General features: G+C 38.8%; 1 protein-coding gene across 1 annotated transcript in view; it reads right to left on the minus strand.

The window, feature by feature from the left end:
• The window catches only part of LOC126259589 (transmembrane protein 245), a 269,387-nt gene that overhangs the window by 128,461 nt on the left and 113,418 nt on the right, over positions 1 to 27,508 (minus strand). The window contains exon 8 of the mRNA XM_049956501.1: positions 16,672 to 16,867. Coding sequence (XP_049812458.1) covers positions 16,672 to 16,867 — 196 coding nt within the window. The remainder of the gene's footprint in view (positions 1 to 16,671; positions 16,868 to 27,508) is intronic.

Genomic DNA, 27,508 nt, shown 5'->3' on the forward strand with positions numbered 1-27,508 from the left:
TCTCAGGACTGAAGACAACAACAACAACAACAACAACAACAACAACGACGATAAGTAATATGGCTGGGTTTAGGGATAAGTTAATCCATGGAATTAGTTACATGTGGAATTTGCACAAGCTGTCACATTGCTAATCTTTCCATTTGGCATCAATAGTAAGGTGTCAGGACCCCTTTTCAGGGTCTGTATGGGTGGAAATGGGAAATCCTGTTGTGAAGGGTCGCTGAACAACTTTATCCTTTGGCTCTTCAGCAAATAACCTGTTAAGATGGAAACACTAAGGTAGGGGTGGAATGGTTATCAGTCTTTGGGGTCTACCTTCTTTCTCTCTTATGTTCTAATATCCTTAGTCTTTTCTTTTCTGTTCTGTCTTCTCTTCTGAGAGTAACTTGGCTAGCTTCCCTCTTTACTATATTCTATAGTCTCCATCATGGAATTATTCTTACATATATATATGTTTATTAAAACCTGTACTCAATGGCTTGCCCGAGATGTAGCAAATGTCCACTACCAAACGGTTTATGAGCATGGCTAGAGAAGTCTGAATTCTGGCACAAATATATATGATTAGATGGTTAAGAAGTGGTTACTGGACTGTAGATCCCAGTAATGAGTGGTGCATGAGCAAAAACCATGAAACTACAGGACTGCTAATGATCCCTATGGATGATAAATACTTGTTATCTGAAATTCCATATCCATAGTACGGGTGATTACCTGGTAGATAACTTAGTCAAAGTAAAACAGGTAACCTATGATTAATGGTTTTCCCTCTATTGTGGAGCATTCCGCAGTTAATAAACATGAATAAATATATTCACTGAAAATGAGATATAATTACAACTGTAATGGTACATCAAAGTTACAAATAATTTTTAATACTTGTTGTGAAGTCGGAACTTTAAATATCTGTTGTCTCGTTAACATTTCAATGTAATACTGATATCATTCGCCTAAGGGGGTAACCTGTAGTGTAACATATCACTTTGATGAAGTGATGTGTTGCACAAGCATTTTTCGAACCGAGCAATGATCATCGCCACTATAAAAGTTTATTACCGTAATGTATAAGTAAAAGTGAGATGATTGTCACAACAAGAAAGAAGGAGAGAAGAACAACAGGAATAACAATTGGTGGGGAATGATGAGGAGAGTGGAGAGTTTCAAGTACCTAGGAAGCCTGATACAGGAAGATGGAAAAAAGACAGGGAAATAAAACAAGTGGGGGAGAAAAGCAGAAGCATTTGGGAAGAGTGTCAGAAGCCCGATATGGAACAAAGATGTACCACAAATCAGTAAAAAGGTTATATACCAGTCATACTATGTCCCGATCTTGACATCTTCATCATAAACCTGGGTTATGAAAGGAAGAGAGAAAAGCAAAGTACAAGCTAGTGAGATGAAATTCTTGAGAAACAGTATTGGAGTGACAAAGATAGACAGGTTAAGAAATGATAGGATCAAAGAGTTAATGAAGGTGAAACCATTACAGGAGGAGAGAGAGAGAAATCAAGGCTGAGATGGTATGGACACGTTAACAGAATGGAGAACAAGAGGATACCCAGGAGGATACACAAGATGAAACTGGAAGGAAAGAGACCAAGAGGAAGGCCGAGAGAGAGAGAGATGGCTGAAAGGAGTAGAGGAATGCGTCCAGAAGAAAAGAGAAGACTGCACCAAGGTGAAGACGGAGAAATGGTGGCAAGACAGAAGACGATGTTCCGTACAGACCCAGCTAGAGGCTGGAAACTGTCCAAGATGATGATGATGATTAGATAATCTATTGTTTGGATGTATGTTTTATTAATGCACATGTAGCATGAGGTGAATGGGTGCAGCAGATCTGCAAGCCGAAAAGATGATAAACATTGTACCACGTTAGCGGTATCTGCTGGCTGAAGGATTTATTCCAGGTTTCTGGGTGTTCCTGTTGGAGATATAGTGGGCACTGGGCACTATAGCGGAAGAGTGGCCATGACAATGCCCATGACATCCCAGGGCCAAGAGAAAACTGGTTATTTATATTCAATTGTCCTTAACAATGTTTTTGTGATGTTTTGCATATGCAACAACTTTGTAATGCACAGTTATTGTAAATAAGAGTATTCAAAACGCTGTTAATGAGAAGCCTTGCATTAATTTTGAGAGTTGGGTGTTGGATTTTTACTCTTATTAATTTCCAGTAGTAACAGCAAATTTTGAGAAAATAAGTTTGATCAGAAGAGGTTGCGGAGTGTGCTGAAATAATAAGATGAGCAAAATTTTAGTTTTACATACCTGAAAATATATAAGACGAAATTCTCGCGATATTTCTTCAGTTTATGAACTCAAATATATCTGAATTTTGTAGAACATCTAAATCAAACATACCAAATTCTGATAATTCATATTACTTGCAGCTCAGCTCAGTGTGTTTCCATCAGTCACATTTTAATAGTAATCGAGGATCAAAGGAAAAAATACAATTTTTTTCTTTTTTGTATTCAGTTGTCTTCTTAGAATTTTTATCCATGTGACTATAAAACTTTTTTACTTTCATTACTTACTGCTAACAATTTACTCCCATTTATAAATTAATCTTTACTCCCATTTATAAATTTATCTTTCAAAGTAGTTGTTGCACATAAAATATCAAAGTGTAAGAAACTGCGCATTTTACTACCGAATTTTTGAATCTGTATCTACATCTACATCCACATGGATATTCCACAAATCACACTGAAGAGCCTTGCAGAGGGTTCGTCAAACCACCGTCACAATAATTCTCTATTATTCCAATCTCGAACAGCGTGCGGAAAAATCAAATACCTAAATCTTTCCGTGCGAGCTCTGACTTCTCTTATTTTATTATGATGATCATTTCTCCCTATCAAGATTGGCATCAACAAAATATTTTCGTTTTCGTAGGAGAAAATTGATGATTGAAATTGTGTGAGAAGATTCCGCCACAACGAAAAACACCTTTGTTTTAATGATGCCCACCCCAAACCCATATCGTGTCAGTGACACTGTCTCGCCTATTTCACGATAATACAAAACATCTTGATGTACTCCATTAATCCTATGTGGTGAGGATCACAGACCACAGCAGTACTCCAAAAGAGGATGAACAAGCTTAGTGTAGGCAGTCTCTTTAGTAGATCTGTTACATTTTCTAGGTGTTCTGCCAATAAACCACAATCTCTGGTTTGTCTTGCCCACAACCTTTTTCTATGTGTTCTTTCCACTTTAAGTTGTTCATGACTAATTGCTAGGTATTTAGTTGAATTTATGGCTTTTATATGTGACCGATTTTTCATGTAACCTCAGTTTCATGGATTCCTTTTAGGACTCCTGTGATGATCTCACACTTTTCATTATTTAGGGTCAACTGTCAATTTTCGCACCATTCAGGTACCTTTTCTAAACTGCTTTGCGATTTGTTTTTTCATATTCTGATGATTTTACTAGATGCTAAATGACAGCATCATCTGCAAACAACATAAGATGGCCACTCAAGAGTGTCTCCTAAATAATTTATATTGGTAAGACACAGCAGAGGGCCTATAACACTACCTTGGGGAACACCAGAAATCAGAACCTCTCTCAAAGGAAATCACGAATCCAGCCATGTAACTTAGATGATATTCCATAAGGAAGCTCTTTCACTACAAGCCACTTGTGGTACAGAGTCAAAAGCTTTCTGAAAAACTAGAAATACAGAATCAATTTGAAATCCCTTGTCAATAGCACTCAACACTTCATATGCAGAAAGAGCTATTTGTGTTCCACAAGAACAATGTTTTCTAAACCCTTGTTGACTGTGTGACAATAGACCGTTCTCTTCAAGGTAATTCTAATGTTCGAACCCAATATATGCTCCAAATTATTGTCGCATATTGATGTTAATGATATGGGCCTGTAATTTAGTAGACTACTCCTATAACCTTTCTTGAATATTTGTGTGACTTCTGCAACTTTCCAGTCTTTGGGTACGGATAAGCAGTTGTATATGATTGTTAAGTATGGAGTTATTGCATCAGCATACTTTGAAAGAAACATAATTGCTATACCAGGAGACTTTTTTGAGTGTTTTAAGTTTCTTCACTACTCAGAGGATATCTAAATCTAAGTTATCCATGTTGGCCGTTGTTCTTGATTCGAATTCTAGAATATTTACTTCGTCGTCTTTGGTGAAGGAATTTGGAAGGCTGTGTTTAGTAATTCTGTTTTGGCAGCACTGTCGTTGATAGTATTTCCATTGCTATTGCACAGGGAAGGCACTGATTTTGTCTTGCCACCAGCATACTTTACATATGACCATCTCTCTGGATTTTCTGTCATGTTTTGAGACAGAGTTTCGTTGTGGAAACTATTATAATAATCTTGCATTGAAGTCCATGCTATAGTTCGAGCTTCTGTAAAAGATTGCCAATCTTGGAGATTTTGCATTCATTTAAATTTGGCATGCTGTCTTTATTGTTTCAGCAACAGTGTTCTGACCCATTTTGTGTACCATAGGGGATCAGCTCTGCTGTTTGTTAATTCATTTGGTACAAAACATTCAATTGCTGTTGACACTAATTCTTTGAATTCAAGCCACACCCGGTCAACACTTACAATGATAATTTGGAAGTGTGGAGATTTTCTCTCCAGAAGGTGTCAAGGGAATTTTTATCTGCTTTTTTGAATAGGCATATTTTCCATTTCTTTTTGGAGGATTTGGGGGTTGCAATATTCAATCTCGCTATGACAATCCTGTATCTGTTTTGATACTCATTATTAGCTCTGGATTATCTGTTGCTATGAGGTCAAGTGTGTTTTCACAACCATGGGGTCATGAACGGAATAATTTTAAGAGAACACATGTTCCAGGAATGCTGCTACCCTGCCTCAAATAGAAATTTGGTTCACTAGTCATTTTACGGTGGAATTTGAATTCGCCAAAAATGTGAGATGGTGCAAGATTCTGCATCAAGCAACTGCAGATCATCATCATCGAAGCCAGTACAATGACTGGCAAAGAAAAAAAGCCAAAGGTATTTATACAGTAAATATCTTTAATGACAACTGGACTGCCCTTCAGTTTAAGGCAACTGTGATTTCCAGTAAAGTCTGCTTACAGTATGTCAAACTGCAAAGCACAGGGCGAAACATTTTGATGTTGTGACGATAACTTACAGGAATCATGCTTTTCACATGGCTAATTTATGTCGCATGCTCACAAGTTAATTTGTTTATTTCCAGCCAAAACAATAAAACTACAAATACAGTGTATAAGCAAGCGCTGTGAAAAAACGAAAATATAAATATGTATATACAATAAAAATTTCTTATTAAATTAAGTAAGTTTTGATTCTGACTTGTCTTATTTAAATAATAATATTTTATCATATCACTGGTTAATTAATTTTGTATACACTACATACATCATAAGTTTAATGGAATAGATGTCTGGTTATACCTAATAAGGAGATCTTGGTCCTCATGCTATCAACTGTCTGATATATTCTGACCTGGGCACATAGTAGTAATATAAAAAAAAGCAGTTCACAAAAATGTGAATGCTTTAGATACTTATTTATAAGTTACATGGATCTTAACTGTGATCCCTTACTACAGCGTGGAAGCTATAAGCTTACAAACACTCGAAGAATACCCTGCATCTTGGTAAAAAATGTGGCAACATGCTGAACATTAAGTGACGGTATTTTACACTAAATATGGCAGAAAATGTGCTTTAAGTCTGTTGTCAGGAAGGTTCGCTGCTTGAAGAGTTGCTTACTAGGCATTTTAGCTTTAACAACACTGATTACCTGAATTACACATTTCTGTGCAATGAATACATTCTTCCTCAATAACATGTTGGCCCTGAATAAGATGCTGTACAACATTAGTGAGTGAAAATCAGATATGGGATAACCCCTTAATGCAAAACTTGTAGAGGCTACACATTTAAAAACATCTGCAATGTGATTTCAGCTCACATTCTTATCAACGAATTTAGAATATTCTGTTTCACTTATCAATTTTCCCTTGTGCATTATTTCTAACAGCATGGTAAGGCCTTGTACATTACAGAATTGCATGTGCACTGTTTGATGTTATTGTAGAGGACTACTTAACAAGAGTCAAGAAAATTTTATTAACTTTTTGGAAATGTTGGATATCACCATTAGACTTGATAATACCTGCACCATCAGTGAAGAAAATTATTTTAGGTTCTTGGATATATGTTGAAGAGCCAAAGAAACTGGTACACTTGCCTAATATCGTGTATGCCCCCCGCGAGCACGCAGAAGTGACGCAACACAATGTGGCATGGTCTCGACTATGTCTTAAGTAGTGTTGGAGGGGATTGACACCATGAACACTGCAGGGCTATCCATAAATCTCTAAGAGTAAGATGGGGTGGAGATCTCTCTGGACAACACATTGCAAGGCATCCCACATATGCTCAATAATGTTCATGGCTGGGGAGTTTATTGGCCAGCGGAAGTGTTTAAACTCAGAAGAGTGTTCCTGGAGCCACTCTGTAGTGATTCTGGATGTGTGGGGTGTCAAACTGTTCTGCTGGAATTGCTCAAGTCCATCGGAATGCACAATGGACATGAATGGATGCAAGTGATCAGACATGATGCTTACATACATGTCACCTGTCAGAGTCGTATCTAGACGTATCAGGGGTCCCATATCACTCCAACTGCACACAACTCACACCTTTACAGACCCTCCACCAACTTGAGCAGCTCCTGCTGACACATAGGGTCTATGGATTCATTAGGTTGTCTCTATACCCGTACACGTCCATCAGCTCGATACCATTTGAAACAAGACTCGTCCGATCAGGCAACATGTTTCCAGTCATCAACAGTCCAATGTCGGTTTTGATGGACCCAGGTGAGATGTAAAGCTTTGTGTCGTGCAGTCATTAAGGGTACATGAGTGGGCCTTTGGCTCTGAAAGCCCATATCGATGATGTTTCGTTGAATGGTTTGCACGCTAACAGTTATTGATGGCCTGGCACTGAAATCTGCAGCAATTTGCGGAAGGGTTGCACTTCTGTCATTTTGAACAATTCTCTTCAGTTGTTGTTAGTCCTGTTCTTGCAGGATTTTTTTCCAGTCACAGCGATTTGATGTTTTACCGGATTTCTGATATTCACGGTGCACTCATGAAATGCCTGTATGGGAAAATCCCCACTTCACTGCTACCTCGGAAATGCTATGTCCCATCGCTTGTGTGCTGACTACAAAACAACATTCAAACTTGCTTAAATCTTGATAACTTGCCACTGTAGCAGCAGTAACCAATGTAACAACTGCAACAGACACGTGTTGTCTTATATAGACATTGCTGACTGCAGCACCATATTCTGTCTTGTTTACATATCCCTGTATTTGAATATGCATGCCAGTACTAGTTTCTTTGGCTGTTCAGTGTATGAAAGCAGATCATTCACATACAAAAAGTACAAGAGAAGACTTAATAACAATCCATGTGGTACATTTGTAATGATTATTCCCCACTCTGAAGATGCTCTTTTGTTGCATTACTCTCCGGCTTTCTCAAGAGCCAGGCTGCATTCTTGAAGTTGGATAGGATGAAGAACCAGTTACCAAGCATGACGTCTAATACCATAATATTTGAGCTTCTCTTGTATAACATTAAGAACTGCACAATAAAATGCTTTCGCTAAGTCACAGAAAATGCCAGTTGGAAATATTTTGCCATTTACAGAACTACAGATGACAAGATTTGTCCGCACTCCATACTTACATGCTGAAGCAACAAAATGCAGCAATTTTATGCATTTTGGTGATTGTATGGTTCTTCCTTGTTAGAAATAAAGCACAAACTTCCGTTCTCCTTTTGATGATGGCCTACAATGCTGGAGTTTGTCTGATTGTTAAGTTAAAAAAAATACATTTACCAAGACAGTTTTCTTCAATACCACTGTAGAAATTCAGGAGTCTTTCTTTAGTATGAGATATCAAGATTTTGAACAATGGAAAATCAAAGATGGAATTGAGAAAGGGACAGATTGCTACTCACCATATAGAGGAAATGTTGAGTTGCAGGATATAAGAAGCACTTTTTTCTTTGAAAAATTGCCTCCAAAATTCAGATGCATCTTCTCTCCCTCCCATCCTAAACCCGTCTTGCCTACAATGTGTCATTGCAGTCTATGGTTCCAGTGAACTTGAATTGAGAGTGATTTGTGTTATCGGTAACAGTACAATATTTTTGTTAGTAGCTAGTTTCATAACGGAAAAATAAAAAGGATTCACATATGATGCAGACTATAAATTGAAAGTAATAGCATATGCAGAACAACACAGAAACAGAGCAGCTGAGTGGCATTTAGGCCCTCCACCAAAAGGAAAAACCATTCATGATTGGCTGGCTAGTAAAGAAGAACTGAAAAAAATGAGGAAAACTAAATGTGCAAACAGAGGACTGAATGCAAAATGGCAAAAACTAGAAAATGATGTATTGAAATGGATTCAATGACACCGACAAAATGGCACTGGAATTAATACAAAAATGATTCAAACGCACACTCATAAGCTAACGCTACAGTGGAACTTAAGAGACTTTAAGGGCAGAGTTGGTTGGAGCTACAGTTTTATGAAGTATAATGGACTTAACATGCCAACCAAAACCCAAAATGTCTCAGAAAATGCCACAAGAGTATGAAGAGAAAATATTATCTTTCTATTGCCTTGCTATTCAACATCGAAAGAAAACTGGTGTGGAGCTAAGCCAAATATCGAATATGGGTGAAACTCCTCTGACATTTCATGTGCCGAGTAACAGAACTGTTGCCATGAAATGTGTTAAAATTGTAATTATAAAAACAAGTGGACTTGAAAAAATGCACTACACTGTTGTTCTTTCATGTTGTGCTGATGGCACTAAACTTAACCCAATGATCATTTTCAAGCACAAAACAATGTCCAAATCTTCTGAAATACTGCCTGCTGCTGTTGTTCATGTACATGACAAGGGTTAGTTGAATGAGCTAGTATGACATTATGGATTAACAGAGTGTGGGAGAAAGGAGTGATGACTTATTGAACAAGAGTTCTTTTCTTGTGTTCAAACAGTTTAGTAGTCATTTCAACAATCCTGTGAAAGAGAAATTGAAACAGAGAGCTTGCTATTATTCTGGGAGGATGTACTTCACAACTGCAACCTCCTGATGTATTGATAAATAAACCACTTAAAGTGTAGATATATCAGAGGAGGAATGGAACAAATTGATGATGATGGATGAAACCCAACATGAATTCATGTCAAAGGGAGCTTTAAAACAACCTCCAATCGAACAAGTGTGTCTGTGGATAAAACAGACATGGTCTAGAGTCAGAGAAGACATTATTGTTAAATCTCTCAAAAAGTGCAGCGTAAGTAGCGCTCTCGATAGCAATGAAGACCATCTTATATATGAAGAGGACAACGAAAAGAAAGAAGAAAAAAATTTCAGATGATGATTTTCAGGATTTTAAAGGTCAGTTCGGCCTTATAAACTAGGAATTCTTTTTAGTCTGGTGTTGCAATCTAGTAATAAACATGGTAAAATGTTATATTTTAAGAAACTACTTAAAAATTAAAGTGCGTCTTATGTCCATAGAGTCTTTATGATCCATAAAATACGGTAAACTTTCACCCAAATGGCCTTCTTCTGAAACAGAAAGCACACACACATGACCACTGTCTCCAGCTGCTTGGCCGGATTGTGGGCAGCAACTGCACCTCATAGGAGCAGCTATTTGGCATGGGTGGTGGCTATAAGGAGAAAGCAATTGGGGGGAGGGGGGGGAGGAGGATAGCAGAGTGGGGACAGGGGAAGATGTTGGAGTGTGCTGGGGACTAGGTAGGTTTTGTCGGTCGTCATTCAGGCAGATCAACAGTCTGTTAGTTGTCATACCCACGTAGAAAGCAGCACAGTGGCTGCAGCTTAGTTTGTAGATTACATGGCTGCTTTCACAGGTAGCCCCAGCTTTGATGGGATAGAGGACGCCTGTGATCAGACTGGATTAGGTGTTGGTGGGAGGATATATGGGATATGTCTCGCATCTAGGCATACAAGCCATGAGGCAAGGGATTGGGAAGGATGGAGTTGGGATGGACAAGGACATAGCGTAGTTTTTGTGGGTTGCAGAATAACATTGAGGGGTGAGAAGAATAATGGGCAGGATATTCCACATTTCAGGGCACAACGAGAGGTAGTCGAAACCCTGGTGGACAAGCAATTCAGTTGCTCTTGGGAGGTACTGAGTCACAATATAGATTGTGCTTCTTTGTGGGTATTTAGGAGGTGGTAGATGACTGGAGAGCCAAGATACAGGAGAGCTGTTTCTGTACAGGGTTGAGAGGGTAATTTTGGTCTGTGAAGGCCCCAATGATATCTTTGTTATATTAATGAAGACAGACTGCTCATCACTACAGATGCAATGATCGCAGGTAGCTAGGCTGTATAGAAGGGACTTTTTGGTTTGGAATGGATGGCAGCTGTCAGAGCGGAGATACTGCTCGTGGTTGGTAGGTTTCGCACGGATGGAAGTACTGATGTAGCCATACTTTAGGTGGAAGTCAACATCAAGGAGAATGTAGCTTGTTGGGTTGAAGACTAGGTGAAGTGAATGGGGAAGAGGGTGTTGAGCTTCTGGAAGAATGTGGATAGGATGTTCTCACCCTCAGCCCAGATCACAAAGATGTCATGAATAAACCTACATCAGGTGAGGGGTTTTGGATTCTGGGTTGTTAGAAAAAGGACTCCTCTAGATGGCCAATTAATATGTTGTGATCAGACAGTGCCATGTGGGTGACCATTGCTGAACCATGAATTTGTTTATAGGTCATGCCTTCAAAGGAGAAGTAATTGTGGCAGACGGTATAGTTGGTCATGGGGACCAGGAAGAGGTTGTACATTTGGAGTCAGTTGGGCATTGGGGAAGGTAGTGTTCACTAGCAACAAGGCCACGAGCATTTGGGAGGTGGCATCAACAGCGATGAGCAGGACGTCATTTCGTAAAGGACCAGTAACAGTAGACACTTTGTGGAGGAATTGGTAAGTGTCTTTTGTGTAGAAGGGTAGTTTACAGGGAATAGGTTGAAGGTGTTTGTCTACAAGAGCAGAGATTCTCTCAGTGGGGCACAGTAACCGGCCACAATGGGTAGTTCGGTTTATGTGCTTCACGAAGCATCTACAGGATAGGAGTGCAGGGAGTGGTAGAAGTGAGAAGAGAAAGAGACTCAGGGTAAAAGTTCTGGGATGGGTCTAAGGATTTGAAGATGAACTGGATATCCTGTTGGATTTCTGGAATGTGATCACTTTCACAGGTAGCCCTGACATTGATGGCATAGGAGAGCTATATGCTGCCCAACTTGATGTGCCTCACTTCATTTACATCCACATCACACTCCACAAGCAACCCAACCGTGTGCAGTGGAGGGTACTTCAGGTTAGGGATGGGAAAAACCAACCGGTCAAAACTGAAATCAGTACTTTAGTTCTGAATAACCAGTATTTTTTCTTATTTGTTTGACCTCAGGGACAACAGGTTTTTTTTCTAATCTTCCTTCCTTACTAACTTACACCTGGAAAAAAACACTTTTATAGAAATTTGTCATAGCAGCAGTGCAAAATATTTTTGGTTTTTAAATAAAACTTTTTTAAAAAGTTGATAGTGTTTATTCACAAAATTTTCATTGATTTGAAATACTCGATTACTACAGTAAACTGGGAAGAGCATAATTTTAATAACAATTCTACAGGCAGAAACTAGTAACAAATACATGACATAACAATTTGTACAGCATTGCAATATGGTCTGCTGCCAAGTGGCATGGCCTATTAGGCAGTAAGTATGTAGGTGCAGCGTGCAAGACTTCCACAATTCTTGACGCGTATAGTGCACCCTTTCTCTCTCAAGTGCTGCACTCACCCATCGTTTTATTTCTAACAGCGGCCACAGAGTTCGTATAATTTTTAAATTTAACAAATGTAGGAATGATTTGCTTGTTGCCAGCACCTCAGTAAAAATGCAAGGGTGCTTAACAATCTACCTCTCTTGAGACGTAACTTGTCGAACAGGAATTGTGCTTGGTCTCCAGACAATTACTATCACTCCATCCGAAAATTTCAGAGAACCTTTCAGCGGTATCCTGGGGCTGGGTTGATAGTGCCACTTGGGCGCTGCCTGACTGGACTTAAGGACAAGTTGAAGTTCATCAAATGACAAAATATGATCGACTCGAGGCCCAAATGCGTGAAGACAAGGAGAAGACTTTGGACAATGCCACAGTTTTGGTGCTAGAAAGCATCTAAATTTTACACCTACACCGGTGACCATTCCCATCTGAGATGTGATTAGTGGAACAGAATAGACTGTTTCGAAACTTCCTAAGGATGCTGCCGAAGAGATTAGGCGTGACACATGCCGTATCTTGACTCAAGCTCCACCTAATAAGTCCAACTTGAACATCATCTCAGCTGAAAGAAATGCTCTATGAGAATTGAAAGGAGACCAAAACCTCATGATCTTACCTGCTGCCAAAGAAAATGCTACTCCACTTCTCTCATGCACAGAATATAATAGCAAGATATACAAACTGCCCGACCATCCTGCATACAGTGGATTAAAAAGTGATCCGACCGGTAGGACTCTAAGAAAGACTTTGCAAGTCATCAGGAAAAGTTCGCTTCCAGAACAAGACACCAAGGGTTTGCCTTCACAGGCTGCAGTTTATCCTAGAGTCTATGGCCTACTCAAGATCCATAAGAATGGGATGCCTCTCTGTCTCATTGTAAGTAACGTAGGAGCACCTACTTATTTTGTTGCTAAATATCTGACATCACTATTGGGACCTCTCATAGGCAATTGTGACTATCATATTCGAAACTCTGAGGATTTCATAGGTCGCCTCAAAACTCTTAAGATTGCAATCACTGGATCTCTTAGTAAGTTTTGTTGTTGTGTCTATTTACAAAGGTGCCCTTGCAGTACTCTTTAGGGCTCATTACCAACAAGTTTGAGGAGGACATAGTAGCATTATTTAAACAGGTGCTTACTTCAGCATACTTCTCATTTCATGACCAATATTTTGAAGAAGGGGACGGTGTTGCCATGGGAAGCCCTCAGTCTCCTGTGGTGCCCATTTATTTTATGGAGGACTTTGAAGAAAAAGCACTTCAGTCAGGCACTTTCAAACCATTGTTTCCTGCGGTTATGTGGATGACACATTTGTGGTGTGGTCACATGGCCTTGATACTCTACCTATGGCCTTGATACTCTACCTATGTTTCTTCAGCATTTAAATTAGAACATGTGAACATGAACTTCACAATGCAAGTGGAAAAGATGGTACTTTACCTTTTCTTGATGTTTTGGTACGAAGGAAAGCAGACGGAACCTTGGGACACCGCAGGCCAATGTATACAGATCTATCTAGAATGCAATTTTCACTCTACAGCGGATTGTGCGCTGATATGAAACTTCCTGGCAGATTAAAACTGTTTGCCAAACCGAGAGTCAAACTCGGGACCTTTGCCTTTCGTGGGCAAGTGCTCTACCAACTGATCTACCCAGGCACGACTCACATCCCGTCCTCACAGCTTTAATTCCGCCAGTACCTCATCTCCTACCTTCCAAACTTCACAGAAGCTCTCCTGCGAACCTTGCAGAACTAGCACTCCTGGAAGAAAGGATATTGTGGAGACACGGCTTAGCCACAGCCTAGGGGATGTTTCTAGAATGAAATTTTCACTCTACAGCGGAGTGTGGGCTGGTATGGAACTTCCTGGCAGATTAAAACTGTGTCCCATTCCTGTCAAAGACAATTACATACTGGAGATTCATTCAAGTTAGTCCATCAAAAGAATGGAGGCAACAATGTAAGCAACTCTGGCATACACATTAGCCCTTTACTTTCCAACCATGGACTGCCAATTTTTGGTGATAATGGGTACAGGAACACACTGTTAATTTGAAACTACAAAAAACTTTGAAAAATGGCTAGGCTGGAGCTGATGAACTACAAAAACCAATCAGATTTTGGACTACAGAAAATGTTACAAATTTAGAAAAATACATGGACACTATTTTTCTTCTATAATATGAACCCCCTTGTTCATATGCAAATCATAGCAAATTACATGACATTATTAATTAATAAGTTAATCAATCAACACTGTAGGTCATTTTGTACAGAAAAAATAAAGTAACAAAAGAATGTAGTCCAAGTTCAGAATCTAACAGCGCTTGTAATGAAATCTGCAATAGAAAATGGTACTGGTTATGAACTTTAATGTTAATTACTGTGGAAGGTAATACGTTTTAGATAATTAAAAAAAAAAAAAAGAGGTATTCTTTAACTTTCAAATGGTGTAGGTTTACTTTACGGAACTAGCTGATTGATTATCTCTTAGGTTTTTGTATGTAGCGAATTATAGTGCTAACTTTAATTAAGTGTAACTTTTAATTAAGTGTAACTTTAAATTAACAGCATTCTAATGAAAAATAACTAAACAAATGATATCAGAACAGTTGAAACAATAACTCGAGAAATAAGTACCAGAGAAATCAAGTCAACATAAAAAATCAGAAGTTTTTAGGTAAGTGCTATGTATCATTAAGCAAATGTATCAAACACAAGATAAAACTTAGAAAATAAGATTATTTCTTGGGAACAGAAAAACATAAGAGATGGAAAAAATTCACTGGCTCTGTCACACGGTGCAGCATGTGCCCTAGAGGTTGCACACTAATGCTTTTTTCCTCAATAACCATGTAACCAATCATAGTGAAGCTCTTCATGAGAGTGAGCGGTTCTCATAAAAGATTTATACCAATTTCATGATCTCAGTGATTAAGTCAATAACCCTGCTCCAGACAATCCACAACATTCCATTCTCACACATAATGATGATTGCAGATGTAACTATGGAGCTTATGATCATAAGGTGTTACTAATGGCCTCTGGTGAAGAAGTGTTTTTACTACAAAGAGAAATAACAAAGAAGGCTAAGAGTTCACACTAAGACACAATAAAGATTCTGGAAACAATTCTGACCCTTTGCTTAGGAACCGTAAGCCAAATTGGGAAACAAACAGATACTTGAAGATTTCTCAAAACTGTGAAGTGTTTAATTACATAAACAATATCACATGGGGCCATGAGATGGGCGCAGAGTGGCAAGCAGACATAAGAAAAGACTAAAGCATGTCAGCCAGTACACCATACTGAAGAAACATGGGGAATTTCTGGGCAAGTTCAAGTTCAGAACATGAATTAATAGGCAAATAAATATGATAATATGAGAGCACTTTCAAAAGTTCTGTATGCTGTACGATAGAAATGAAGAAAATGAGTTATTTTACAAAATACCTTTAGAGGTTTTCACGATCATCTCCTTTCTTGCTCATGACAGCTCCCCGACATTTTGGCAACTTCTGTATTCTGGATAGGACACGTTCATTTTTGAGCTGTCTACTGACTTGGGTCACTTCACTGGAAGCTTCATCCACTCTATCAAAACATTTACTACAGAGTGATTTACTTTGGGAAACAAATCAAAATCTGGTGGACTCATATCTTGACTGTATGGAGGGTGGGGAAGTATTTCCAGTTTATATTTGTCACGCTTTTCTCTCATTGGTAGACCAATATGCGGTCTTGCATTATCGTGCAAAATGGAAATATCAGCTGCTAGTATGTTGGGCTTTCTTTGACGAATTTTTGGGTGCAAAACATTTTGCAGAACAGTTTGTGGTATGCGCCTGTTGTAGATGTCCCCTAGGGTCTATTTGTAGCTGTGACACCATTCATGTCTTATGCAAAGATCATCAGTTTCACCTTTGCTTGTTGGCAACAGAAGTTTTCCAGGTGTGGAGAGTCGGAATTTTTCCATTGTGACAACTACCGAGAGTTCAGTTCAGACTCAAAATCTTGCACCTAGTTTTCATGAAGTGCAACAATCCTTCTCAGAAGTGTTCTCTTTCTATTCAATAACATTGAAGCTATTCTTCTGTGATCCTTTAGCAACTTGCTTCCTGCTCTTCACTCAGATCTTGCGGAACCCATCTGGTAGCAACTTTTCTCATCTTTAACTTTTCAGCCTTCATTCTGTGAACTGAAGTGACAGACATTCTGGTCCCAAACACAATTTCCTCATGTGTTTTTCGCCAATCCTCTCTCAAACTGTCAGAGGTGCGTCTGTCCCAGCTGATGGCCTTCCACTTCTGGGGTTGTCCTCAATGCTTAGCCAAGCTTTGTCACAGAAACGAGCAGACCACCATGATACAGTGCTAAGACCCACTACACTATTCCCACACACTTCTCTCAAAGCATTATAAATTTCCGTTGGGTTCTTTCCACATATGGATTCAATTTTAATGTAGGAACACTTGTCACTGTGCACATTCCGACCTGACTTGATTGCAGCTTCCATTTTAAAACTTGAATTAACCAGTAAACACATATCTGACAGTGACATGAATTTCAACTTCATTAAGCCACTGTGACAGTTGCGCATGCACAGTGCGCAGGGCTTTTGAAATGACCTCTGTATGTTAAATACCTGACAGTGTTGCTCTGGTAGAAAGCAACATCTAAACAAAATACCATGTGCAATGGAAAGGCTATTTAGTGAAGAAATAATATCAAGATAAACCACAACCATACCTGGAACCTTATGAACACTGTCCATCACACTTTCCCAAGACATGGTAATTGCCCCAGTTGACACAGTTGGCCCAACAAATGAAGCTTCTGTTCCAGAGCTCATCCATGCCTGGTATATCCTGTCCCACAGTTCAAGAAACTGGCTTTCCAATTGGGCTCCTTTCTGGGGCTCCACATCCTTCAACCAGCCTTTGACCTAAAGCACAAAACGAAATAAAAAGAATAAATGAAATGAATTTTATCAATATTGAATGTGTTGAAGTTTGTGATAGTTCCTTTATAAGGTGAACAATGACATCCGGCTCCACTCAAGAGTTGAAGGTAATTTATTTAAAACAAGACCTGTTTCGGGCCTGTGCCTAGTTTGAGATGATTATACACTCATGTTCATGTTCCCACATTTAGTGATTTGAATGTAGCTGGATTATCAAAATTGTAAGTGCACATTTGCCGCCCCTCCCCCCCTTAAAAACTCACAGCTTTACTTCTGCCAGTATCTCGTCTCCTACCTTCCAAACTGTGAGGACTGGGCGTGAGTCGTGCTTCGGTAGCTCAAATGGTAGAGCACTTGCCCGCGAAAGGCAAAGGTCCCGAGTTCGAGTCTCGGTCGGGCACACAGTTTTAATCTGCCAGGAAGTTTCATATCAGCGCACACTCCGCTGCAGAGTGAAAAATCCCATTCTGGAAACATCCCCCAGGCTGTGGCTAAGCCATGTCTCCGCAGTACCCTTTCTTTCAGGAGTGCTAGTTCTGCAAGGTTCACAGGAGAGCTTCTGTAAAGTTTGGAAGGTAGGAGGGGAAATACTGGCAGAAGTAAAGCTGTGAGGACTGGGTGTGAGTCGTGCTTCGGTAGCTCAGATGGTAGAGCACTTGCCCGCGAAAGGCAAAGGTCCCGAGTTCGAGTCTCAGTCGGGCACACAGTTTTAATCTGCCAGGAAGTTTCATCATTTGTTACTTTCTGAAGCACTGAAATCGAGATTGTGACGCACTTTTGTAAGCAAGTCATAGCTCATGTCATGTGATCTCATCAGCCGATAACAGTGGATAATCAGAGCATAGGACAAATGATGTAGTAAGCCAATAGTAACATCACTGATAAGTAGTGCAAACACACAAACAGCAAAAGTTAATGGTTTAAATTAATACACATGGTGTTGCTACAAGAAAAGCACACCTTTCATATTTAATATTGGTCTTTAAGAGAAGCTAAACTTTCACATATAATGTTGTTCTTTTTTGTGCATGTTACACTGTAAGACATAACACACAAAATTATTATTAATGACCTAAATGTCTGCTCTTCTGGGCTTGAAATTTTTCTAAATGGCTCATCACAAAGAGTTGATTTTTAAACGAGAGTCAAACACTTGTGATGAAGAAATTCATCGTACATTTTCACACATAATTCATCTTGCATAAAAGGAAATTTACTTTCAAAGTAGTGCTTTTCAAACCGCCATCCCAAACATTTTCCTGTAACCTGTTAGAAATAGATACTTTTCAGCAGTTGCCAGAGAGCGCCAGATAACAGACGTCACTGCACTTCTGTAGTTACAATGACGTAGGAAGCACATATGATCGTACGTGTAAAACATTAAGAGATCTCACATTATGTCATAAAAGAAACAAGACATCAGAGAATACTCCAAGAGCATCAGAATTTCGTGAACCATACTAATATTCATATGTCCAGATTCCCAATGAGGTAGGCCTTGACCTGATTTTAAACTTTTCACTGTGGTTTTCTGGATGCAAACTCTCTTGTAGTACCAGTACTGTATTATCTCATGTTTGTTTCTTTATAATGGTATAATGCCATACATGCTAGAAGATGTAAACATGCACTTGAATTGCAGCGAACAGTTGACACTAGCCAATAGTGTGGAATTAAACAAACTGACTGCCTCAGTGGAAACGATTAATAAAAACCAACTTTCTTTAGCGAACCAGTAAAAATAACTTCACTGTTTGGCAAGGCGATTAATGCTTGACTGTTACAAAGGCGGAAATAAAATAAAATCTGAAACTAATAACATATTTCAGCCTTCTGTAATTATGGGAATGTATTGTAATTCACCTGATGGCTCCCGGCCACAGAAATCCATTTTGTTTTCATTTGACATGAGAGCAGTAAACGAAGAGGAAACAGCAAAAGCACTTATTGTAAAACGGGTCACGTGGAGACTACCCACATCACCACTATAACTCAGACTGCTCTGCGAATCAGCCAGGGATCTACGGTATTGCTAGATAGTGATGCCCTCCCTCCCTTGAGCGTTTGAGATAGGACGTCAAAAATTTACAAAAATCAACTTTTCAAATATATAGTCATTTTGTAGCGCACATCTTTCTGAAGAATCTGATACATAAAACATATAAGTTCAAAGAAATGTAAGACATGTTATTTGGACTTCAGTGTGCCAAAGTGCAGTGCCATATCTCTTCACACAGCATTCTTCTACTGCACGTCACTGTAGTTCACTCTGTGGAACTCAAACATGTGTATTTTGTAATGGATGCCATCAAACTATATTCAGGACAGTGGAAATTAAAATTGTCCTGAGATGCCTCTCCTGCTTCCAGTCGGCCAGTTTGACATCCTGCCCCTCTTTAATAATATTATTAATAATAATAATAAATAAATAAAAACAACCCTCGCAATTAATAGTGGATGGGATTATTTGTAACCGAGAGAACAAGAACTCTTCCAAAAATATGCACTCTTTATTGCCTATTAGCTAATAACTTGCTGTTTTGTGTGACATAAAATTAAATATAGGATACATAAATTCAGAAAAGACAAGAGACAAGCAAGACAGTACACATTTCTTCAATCCTTTGGTGCTAGCAATTTTTTTTTTCTCTCTATCTTGCTACAGCTTTACATGGCTCACTTTACTTTCTGCAAAAGAATCTATTACCTCATCAAAGTTCATCAAATGTTTTGCTACATGAAACATCGAAATGTCATTGACTAATATTAACAAAGCTGTTAATAGAAATAGTACCCAAGACTGGTGTGGTTTCTTGACCTAGTTACATCTCATTTTGTCACTGTCTGCTAGATAAAACAAAAGAGGCCCTTTCTAATATTGCAGAAATTGTAACATACAACAAATAAACAGGACTGTTTTGGCACAAATGTCATTTTTATAACACGACAGAACATAATTCACCAAGTACCAATACCAAAGGCCTATTAGGCCTACCACAAGCAAAAAGCTTTATGTTAGGAAACACATTTCATTCATATGTTCCAGTTTCTCAATCATGAGATCAAAAAGCAGCAGTAAGAAATTTTTTTATAAAATTGGAAGCGTCATATTCTTCCATAACCTGTGTGATGTTCCCGTTTCTTCTCCTTCCTCGTTCTAGCAAACAATCTTGTCATCACTAATTCTGTAACTATTCCTGCCATTTTCAAAACTTATTCTCTGGTTAACTTCACTAACCCTGCCAGAATAACCTGTTTAGTTATCCCATGATTATTCTCTGGTTAGGCATTATTACATGTTCATACAACACATTTTCTGCAGTACTCCCAGAATAGAATTTAAGCGGCTGCTAGCCAGGGACTGTACAACTGTCCCTTAATAGTGTAGCGATCTGACCAAACATTTTCTGTCAAAATTTCATTTCCTTGGATACAACGAGAATATAATAAGTAATCTTTCTTACTTGTTATTCCTGTTAGTCGTTATTTCCACTTTGGCAGTCTGACTCTATGGATTTCGCTAGTAATTATAACAATGCTGATCATTCGCAAACTCTGTCAACCACATAGACAAACAGTCATTGGCATTCATCCATTTGGTTTTATTCTGCTCAGCTCGTATAGTCCCATCCCCCTTTGTCAGCAGGAAAGTTTATTTCTAGATGGGACGAGCATTCCTCTGGCAGAAACATCAAGTACACTATGCACGCATTCAAAAATCAACTTGGATTCATTCAGAAATCAATTTAGAACGTGTTCAAAAACCAACAGGGATGTGTTCAAAATCACCAATGTGTGCTGGATGCTAGGCGCTCTCTGAAGCAAGGTTTTTTTCCTCAATAATATGAATCTGACATCTCTCCTCCCCCACCTTTGCCAATTGATGATGAGAAAGAAGAGATGCACCTGCTGATTTTTGTGATTTTGGCTTAGGACATGCGGTAGCCATACATCTGATTTTTTAACCTTCTCCACTGCATGTGAATGTCACAAGGTTGTAGATTGATCACAGTTCATCATATCTGCCAGTCCTCCAACCCCAAAGGTCTTCCTGAATATGGAGTGTCACCAATGTCAAAATGATCCTCCCTAAAATGAGAAAACTTATTTTCTTGCCATGTTATGTCCAAAGGCATTATCCCCATACAGGGCACAAATATTTGTCACCACTCTACTGAACTCAAACAGAAGAATATTTTGGAAATGTTCTGATTTCTCTTTTTGGACCTCCATTTTCTAGCCTCCACAGCTCCACTTGCTACCTCCAAATGACAAAATGTAAACTCAAATAGCAACAGTGAACTACAAATAAAAAATGACAGTTGATAAATACACCCACAGCAATCAGAATAGCAATACGCAGAACAAAAACGCTACATACTTATGCACCAAGCTAATATAAGTATTTGTGCAAGTTTCTTTTTCATGTCAAGAGGGAAGAGCTTTTTATACTGTGGGACATGGAGGGAAGCTTCTGCATTATTGCACACTGACTTATATTTTCAGCTATTATTACTCCAGACTCTTTTCTGAGGGAGAGAAGTGATACCTGTTGCGCTTAGGATTAAAAATGGTCAGAATTGCCAATATTTCGGGTTAATGAGCCAAGAACAACCAACCACTACCGCTTAGGTTTTGAATGTGTTAAGCTTTAACTCTATATTCTGTGTGCATTTGGTAGTTAATGCAAGTCAGTATTAAAATTCTTGATAGCTGTCTCCACTTTTATTGGTTTTAGACTTAGACACAACTGGAGGTCACCAGCAAACGTGATATTTGCAATAGGACAAAACTGATGACATTATAATTGACACACAACGAAAAAAATATGGGACCTAATACTGAGTCCTTGGGGATGCCTAATACTACATGCCTCCTTTGTGACATTATGGTGCCAGACATGAGACATTGCTGGTCAGACGTCAGGTATGAGCGAAACCATTGTACTACACTAGGTTAGAAATTTAGGTTTCTAAGTTTGGTATGTACAATGTCTAAGTCAACAGTGTCAAAGCCTTTGCTGAAGTCAAAGAAGCACATGATAGTCATCTCTTGTCCATCCACAGCAGGATTGATATCATCTGTTAACTTTATTAAGGTAGACATTGTGCTACGATGTTTACAAAAACCTGATTGGTCTTTGTCTAGCAGGTTGTTTGTAGTCGAGTAGTTTGTTAGCTGGTCATGTACAAGATATTCTAAGGCCTTTGACAGTGCAGGAAGAATGCAAGTAGACTGGTAATTGGAGGGTGCTTTTTTAGATAGTTGCTTAACTACTCCATGTTTCCAGGCCTCAGAGAAAAACACTTATGGTTAAGGTGTGGTTGAGGATACCTGTTATAGTAGACAGTAGTGAGTCAATAATAAGCTTCATCGTTTCGAATGTGATGCCATCATGTCCAGTAAATGCTTATCTGATGCACATGATGCCTGTTTTGGTGGTATTGCAAGTAATATTCTTTAGATAGAATTTTTTGTGGCTAGAGTCCCCATGAAGTAATCAATGAGTCTGTTTCATCTGCAGTTCAATTGTAATTCTAGGTGATTTGAAGTACCTGTTCAATTCATTGGCTGGGACAGTGGGATCAGCTAGAGCCTTTGCTCTGCATATATCAAGATCATGCAGGTTTTTCCATAGCACAGCTGGTCTATGTCGGTTGTCCATTAATGTATGGGCACAGTTGAGTTTAGCATGTCTCATAACGTGACTGAGTGTTCTGTTTCTGCTTGTAAGCAATTTAATTTTTAGGTGTAGGGCATAGTTTGTATGCCCAATTTATGAGCCTTCAGTTAGCGATGATACAGGTTTCCTTTTTGTTTCTGGTCTTCAGGGGTGCGTATTCGTCATTTAGTTGCGTAAGTTTGTTAGTAAATCCATGAAGTTTTTCTTTTTTGTCCGAGAAGGGAATAGACATCTTCCTTCAAACTATTTCCTACGTCTCAGTTGCAAGTACAGATAAATTTATATGTTTAAAGCCTCACATGTAGTTAGTTTTGGTTTCTTTCTTGGTCATTCTAATCAGTATGTCAGGAAAATTATGTCATGGGCAAACATGTCAGGTGCAGATATTTGAGAGCTACAAATTACTGTGTGGATTTTGTAGAGTGTGTTGGGTAGACACACAAGCTGAAGAAGCATAACATTTGAAGAAGAAAAAAAAAATGCTTAAATTTCACACTAAAATCACAGTTGCTTAGAAAATTTATATTAGTGTCCCTGGCTATAATTATATGCTTGAATGTTGATTTGAGACTAGAGAGACCAGTTTTAAAGCAGTTAACCCTGCCTACCTTAGTTTGTTTGCAGAGGACATATATTAGGTACTTTCTGTTAAGTGATTTGATCTCTACGAAAATGTATATCACTTGTTTGTCTCCCTTACTGTTGGATGTATGTAGCACAGTAGGTATGTATGCCCCTACTCCATCCCTTCGTCTGTTACATCTGTTGTGTCTTAGAAAGATGTGGGCATCTAGATTTGTCAAACTTCTGGGTATACTGGGTTCTAGCCAGATCTCCAATAGAATTATTATACAGCTGTCCTTGTCTTAAACATACGACGGAAGTTGAGATGAGCTAGCAGATATTGGACATTTGTGTGTGTGACATGGAACTTGGTGCATTCAGGTGTAGCAAGTGCAAGGATCCTACTGATGGACACATATGACTCTGGGTCAGTGCTGGCAAGGGAACAAAGCATAAGGAACACACTAGGGTAGGGGCAGTCAGTTTCAGTTCCAGGTAGTGAAAGTGGCAGGTAGAAGGGAGGTTCTATGGCAAAGGCCAGCGGGCTTTGCACCAGTCATGAAACATTTGAGTCGTGACAGGAAAGGACACTCCAAACAGAGCTGGAACAATCAGTGCACAACAGTACTGAAAACATGATGAGTGGCATAAAAACAAAGTGTACGACAATGAAACCCATATTCTATGTTTTCGTGGAATCCAGACTTAAAAACTATAAAACTGAGGAAAAAGCAGAATCCAGGATAATCTTAAAAACCCCCAAAATATGTGGAAAAAAAAAGGAAATTGGCATATATGATTAAAAATCGTAGTCTTTACCAATTGTATAAAATCTGCATAAGTGAAGGAAATTAAATGTATAATACAATGTTTACACAATAACTTGTGTTAATGAATTTCATCAGTTCTTTAAAAATCACAGATGTGTAACAGCAAGTAAAAACTTCTAAAAAAATTGAAATTGGTGTCTGGGTACAAGGTAATCAATCTATTTTTCAACATGCTGCAACCACAAATTATACATCAAAACATGCATTTTTGAGACATCTTTCCTTTGTTTTCACCCAGAAAACAGCAAAAATTGATGAATATGATGAATTCAACTGAAATCTGTGACGTTCAGTGAAAGGCATTGGAATCTAACACGTGGTCTTGTGTGTTTTCCTTCTGTAGCCAATAGCAGTTTAATTGGGTTGCGTAGACTTCAAGACACGTACACACTAAGCTTGAAACATGTTCCTAGAAACTTGTTTCTGGTTACTTGATTGATTTCAAAACAATGGTGCAATGAAAGTGTATCACAAATACATCACACTTATTATTAGATGTCAATTAATAAAGCATCAATGATGTGAGGCTTCAAGAGAGTTTATGTAACTAATGCACAATACTAAATTCAGATGAGAAGCTTGTAGCATAATGGAGAATGTCATGGTTAGCTGACTTAAAGGCCAATATTTTTTTTCAACTTAGTGTCGTTAAGACATTCATTATGACCATAATACAATATGTTCTGCAATATTTGATGTTGTCAAACATTTCTGTCTGATTAGAGGACGAAGGGTGAAATAAATATTTGCCTGTTTATTTCCAAAAGTGTGCTATTCCCGAGTGTGTGGTTAGACAGAAACCGAAAAGGATTGCTTACATTCCTGAGAGTTAAGCAAGCAGCAATAAAATTTGTATTGTCCCCTTGTCACAAATACTTTGTCGTTTATTTCCAAATATGTGATGATTTCAGAGTGTGTGGTTAGGCAGGAACCTAAGAGGACAGCTTAAATTGCTTCAAGAGAAATGATGAGCAATAAACATTCATATTCTTCCTTGCCAGAAATATTTTGCACATTGCATAACCACAAACATACTCCTCTAAAGAGTTCTTGATACATCTGAGATTCTCCTGTCCATCCATAAACACAGACTTCATGCTATAGCAATCTACAGATCAATAGCATCATTCCTGCTTGCCTTCATAGTGCCGTCATGTTATGATTATGTCAGTTCCTGCAAAAAGTATTGTGAAACATACTCGGCCCATCAACATTGTGCGACGAAGCTAAAAACTGCAAGTTGTGTTGGAAACATCAATAGTGGATTACATCAGCATTTCCTCTTTCACGTCTCCCCTCTCTGCAATGGCCTAAAATATTCCCGTAACTCAGTCATCACCCACGGTGCCAATCTTCTGTCTTTTGTGCCACTTAGAACTTATTTAATCACATCAAATGTCAATATGAACTAAACAGTACGAAATCATGCGATATGTCAAGTAAAAACACAGAATCGAGTAAATTTTACTAGGAAGAAAAGTAAAACCAGGGAATTCTTAGCATCAATCTTATGGGTTTCTTCACAGGGGCTACAAATTTATCGTGTAGGATCGGGAAAAACGTAAAATTGGGGAACATAAAATTATTGTTGTTGTTGTTGTGGTCTTCAGTCCTGAGACTGATTTGATGCAGCTCTCCATGCTACTCTATCCTGTGCAAGCTTCTTCATCTCCCAGTACTTACTGCAACCTGCATCCTTCTGAATCTGCTTAGTGTATTCATCTCTTGGTCTCCCTCTACAATTTTTACCCTCCACGCTGCCCTCCAATGCTAAATTTGTGATTCCTTGATGCCTCAAAAACATGTCCTACCAACCGATCCCTTCTTCTAGTCAAGTTGTGCCACAAACTTCTCTTCTCCCCAATCCTATTCAATACCTCCTCATTAGTTACGTGATCTACCCACCTTATCTTCAGCATTCTCCTGTAGCACCACATTTCGAAACCTTCTATTCTCTTCTTGTCCAAACTAGTTATCGTCCATGTTTCACTTCCATACATGGCTACACTCCATGCAAATACTTTCAGAAACGACTTCCTGACACTTAAATCTATACTCGATGTTAACAAATTTCTCTTCTTCAGAAACGATTTCCTTGCCATTGCCAGTCTACATTTTATATCCTCTCTACTTCGACCATCATCAGTTATTTTACTCCCTAAATAGCAAAACTCCTTTACTACTGTAAGTGTCTCATTTCCTAATCTAATTCCCTCAGCATCACCCGATTTAATTTGACTACATTCCATTATCCTCGTTTTGCTTTTGTTGATGTTCATCTTATATCCTCCTTTCAAGACACTGTCCATTCCGTTCAACAGCTCTTCCAACTCCTTTGCTGTCTCTGACAGAATTACAATATCATCGGCGAACCTCAAAGTTTTTACTTCTTCTCCATGAATTTTAATACCTACTCCAAACTTTTCTTTTGTTTCCTTTACTGCTTGCTCAATATACAGATTGAATAACATCGGGGAGAGGCTACAACCCTGTCTCACTCCTTTCCCAACCACTGCTTCCCTTTCATGCCCCTCGACTCTTATAACTGCCATCTGCTTTCTGTACAAATTGTAAATAGCCTTTCGCTCCCTGTATTTTACCCCTGCCACCTTCAGAATTTGAAAGAGAGTATTCCAGTTAACATTGTCAAAAGCTTTCTCTAAGTCTACAAATGCTAGAAACGCAGGTTTGCCTTTCCTTAATCTTTCTTCTAATATAAGTCGTAAGGTCAGTATTGCCTCACGTGTTCCAGTATTTCTACGGAATCCAAACTGATCTTCCCCGAGGTCAGCTTCTACTAGATTTCCATTCGTCTGTAAAGAATTCGTGTTAGTATTTTGCAGCTGTGGCTTATTAAACTGATTGTTCGGTAATTCTCACATCTGTCAACACCTGCTTTCTTTGGGATTGGAATTGTTATATTCTTCCTGAAGTCCGAGGGTATTTCGCCTGTCTCATACATCTTGCTCACCAGATGGTCGAGTTTTGTCATGACTGGCTCTCCCAAGGCGATCAGTAGTTCTAATGGAATGTTGTCTACTCCCGGGACCTTGTTTCGACTCAGGTCTTTCAGTGCTCTGTCAAACTCTTCACGCAGTATCTTATCTCCCTTTTCGTCTTCATCTACATCCTCTTCCATTTCCATAATATTGTCCTCAAGTACATTGCCCTTGTATAAACCCTCTATATACTCCTTCCACCTTTCTGTCTTCCCTTCTTTGCTTAGAACTGGGTTGCCATCTGAGCTCTCGATATTCATACAAGTGGTTCCCTTCTCTCCAAAGGTCTCTTTAATTTTCCTGTAGGCAGTATCTATCTTACCCCTAGTGAGACAAGCCTCTACATCCTTACATTTGTCCTCTAGCCATCCCTGCTTAGCCATTTTGCACTTCCTGTCGATCTCATTTTTGAGACGTTTGTATATAAAAATGCAGTAAATCAAGCAGGCAAAAGGAATACAAACATAAAATTGAGTAACATAAAACTGAAGTCTCACAGTATTAATATTGCTAATGATGAGTAATAGTAATAATTAGTATAGTAACT

Source organism: Schistocerca nitens, chromosome 5 (genome assembly GCF_023898315.1).
Source record: "Schistocerca nitens isolate TAMUIC-IGC-003100 chromosome 5, iqSchNite1.1, whole genome shotgun sequence".
Taxonomy (NCBI): Eukaryota; Metazoa; Arthropoda; class Insecta; order Orthoptera; family Acrididae; genus Schistocerca; species Schistocerca nitens.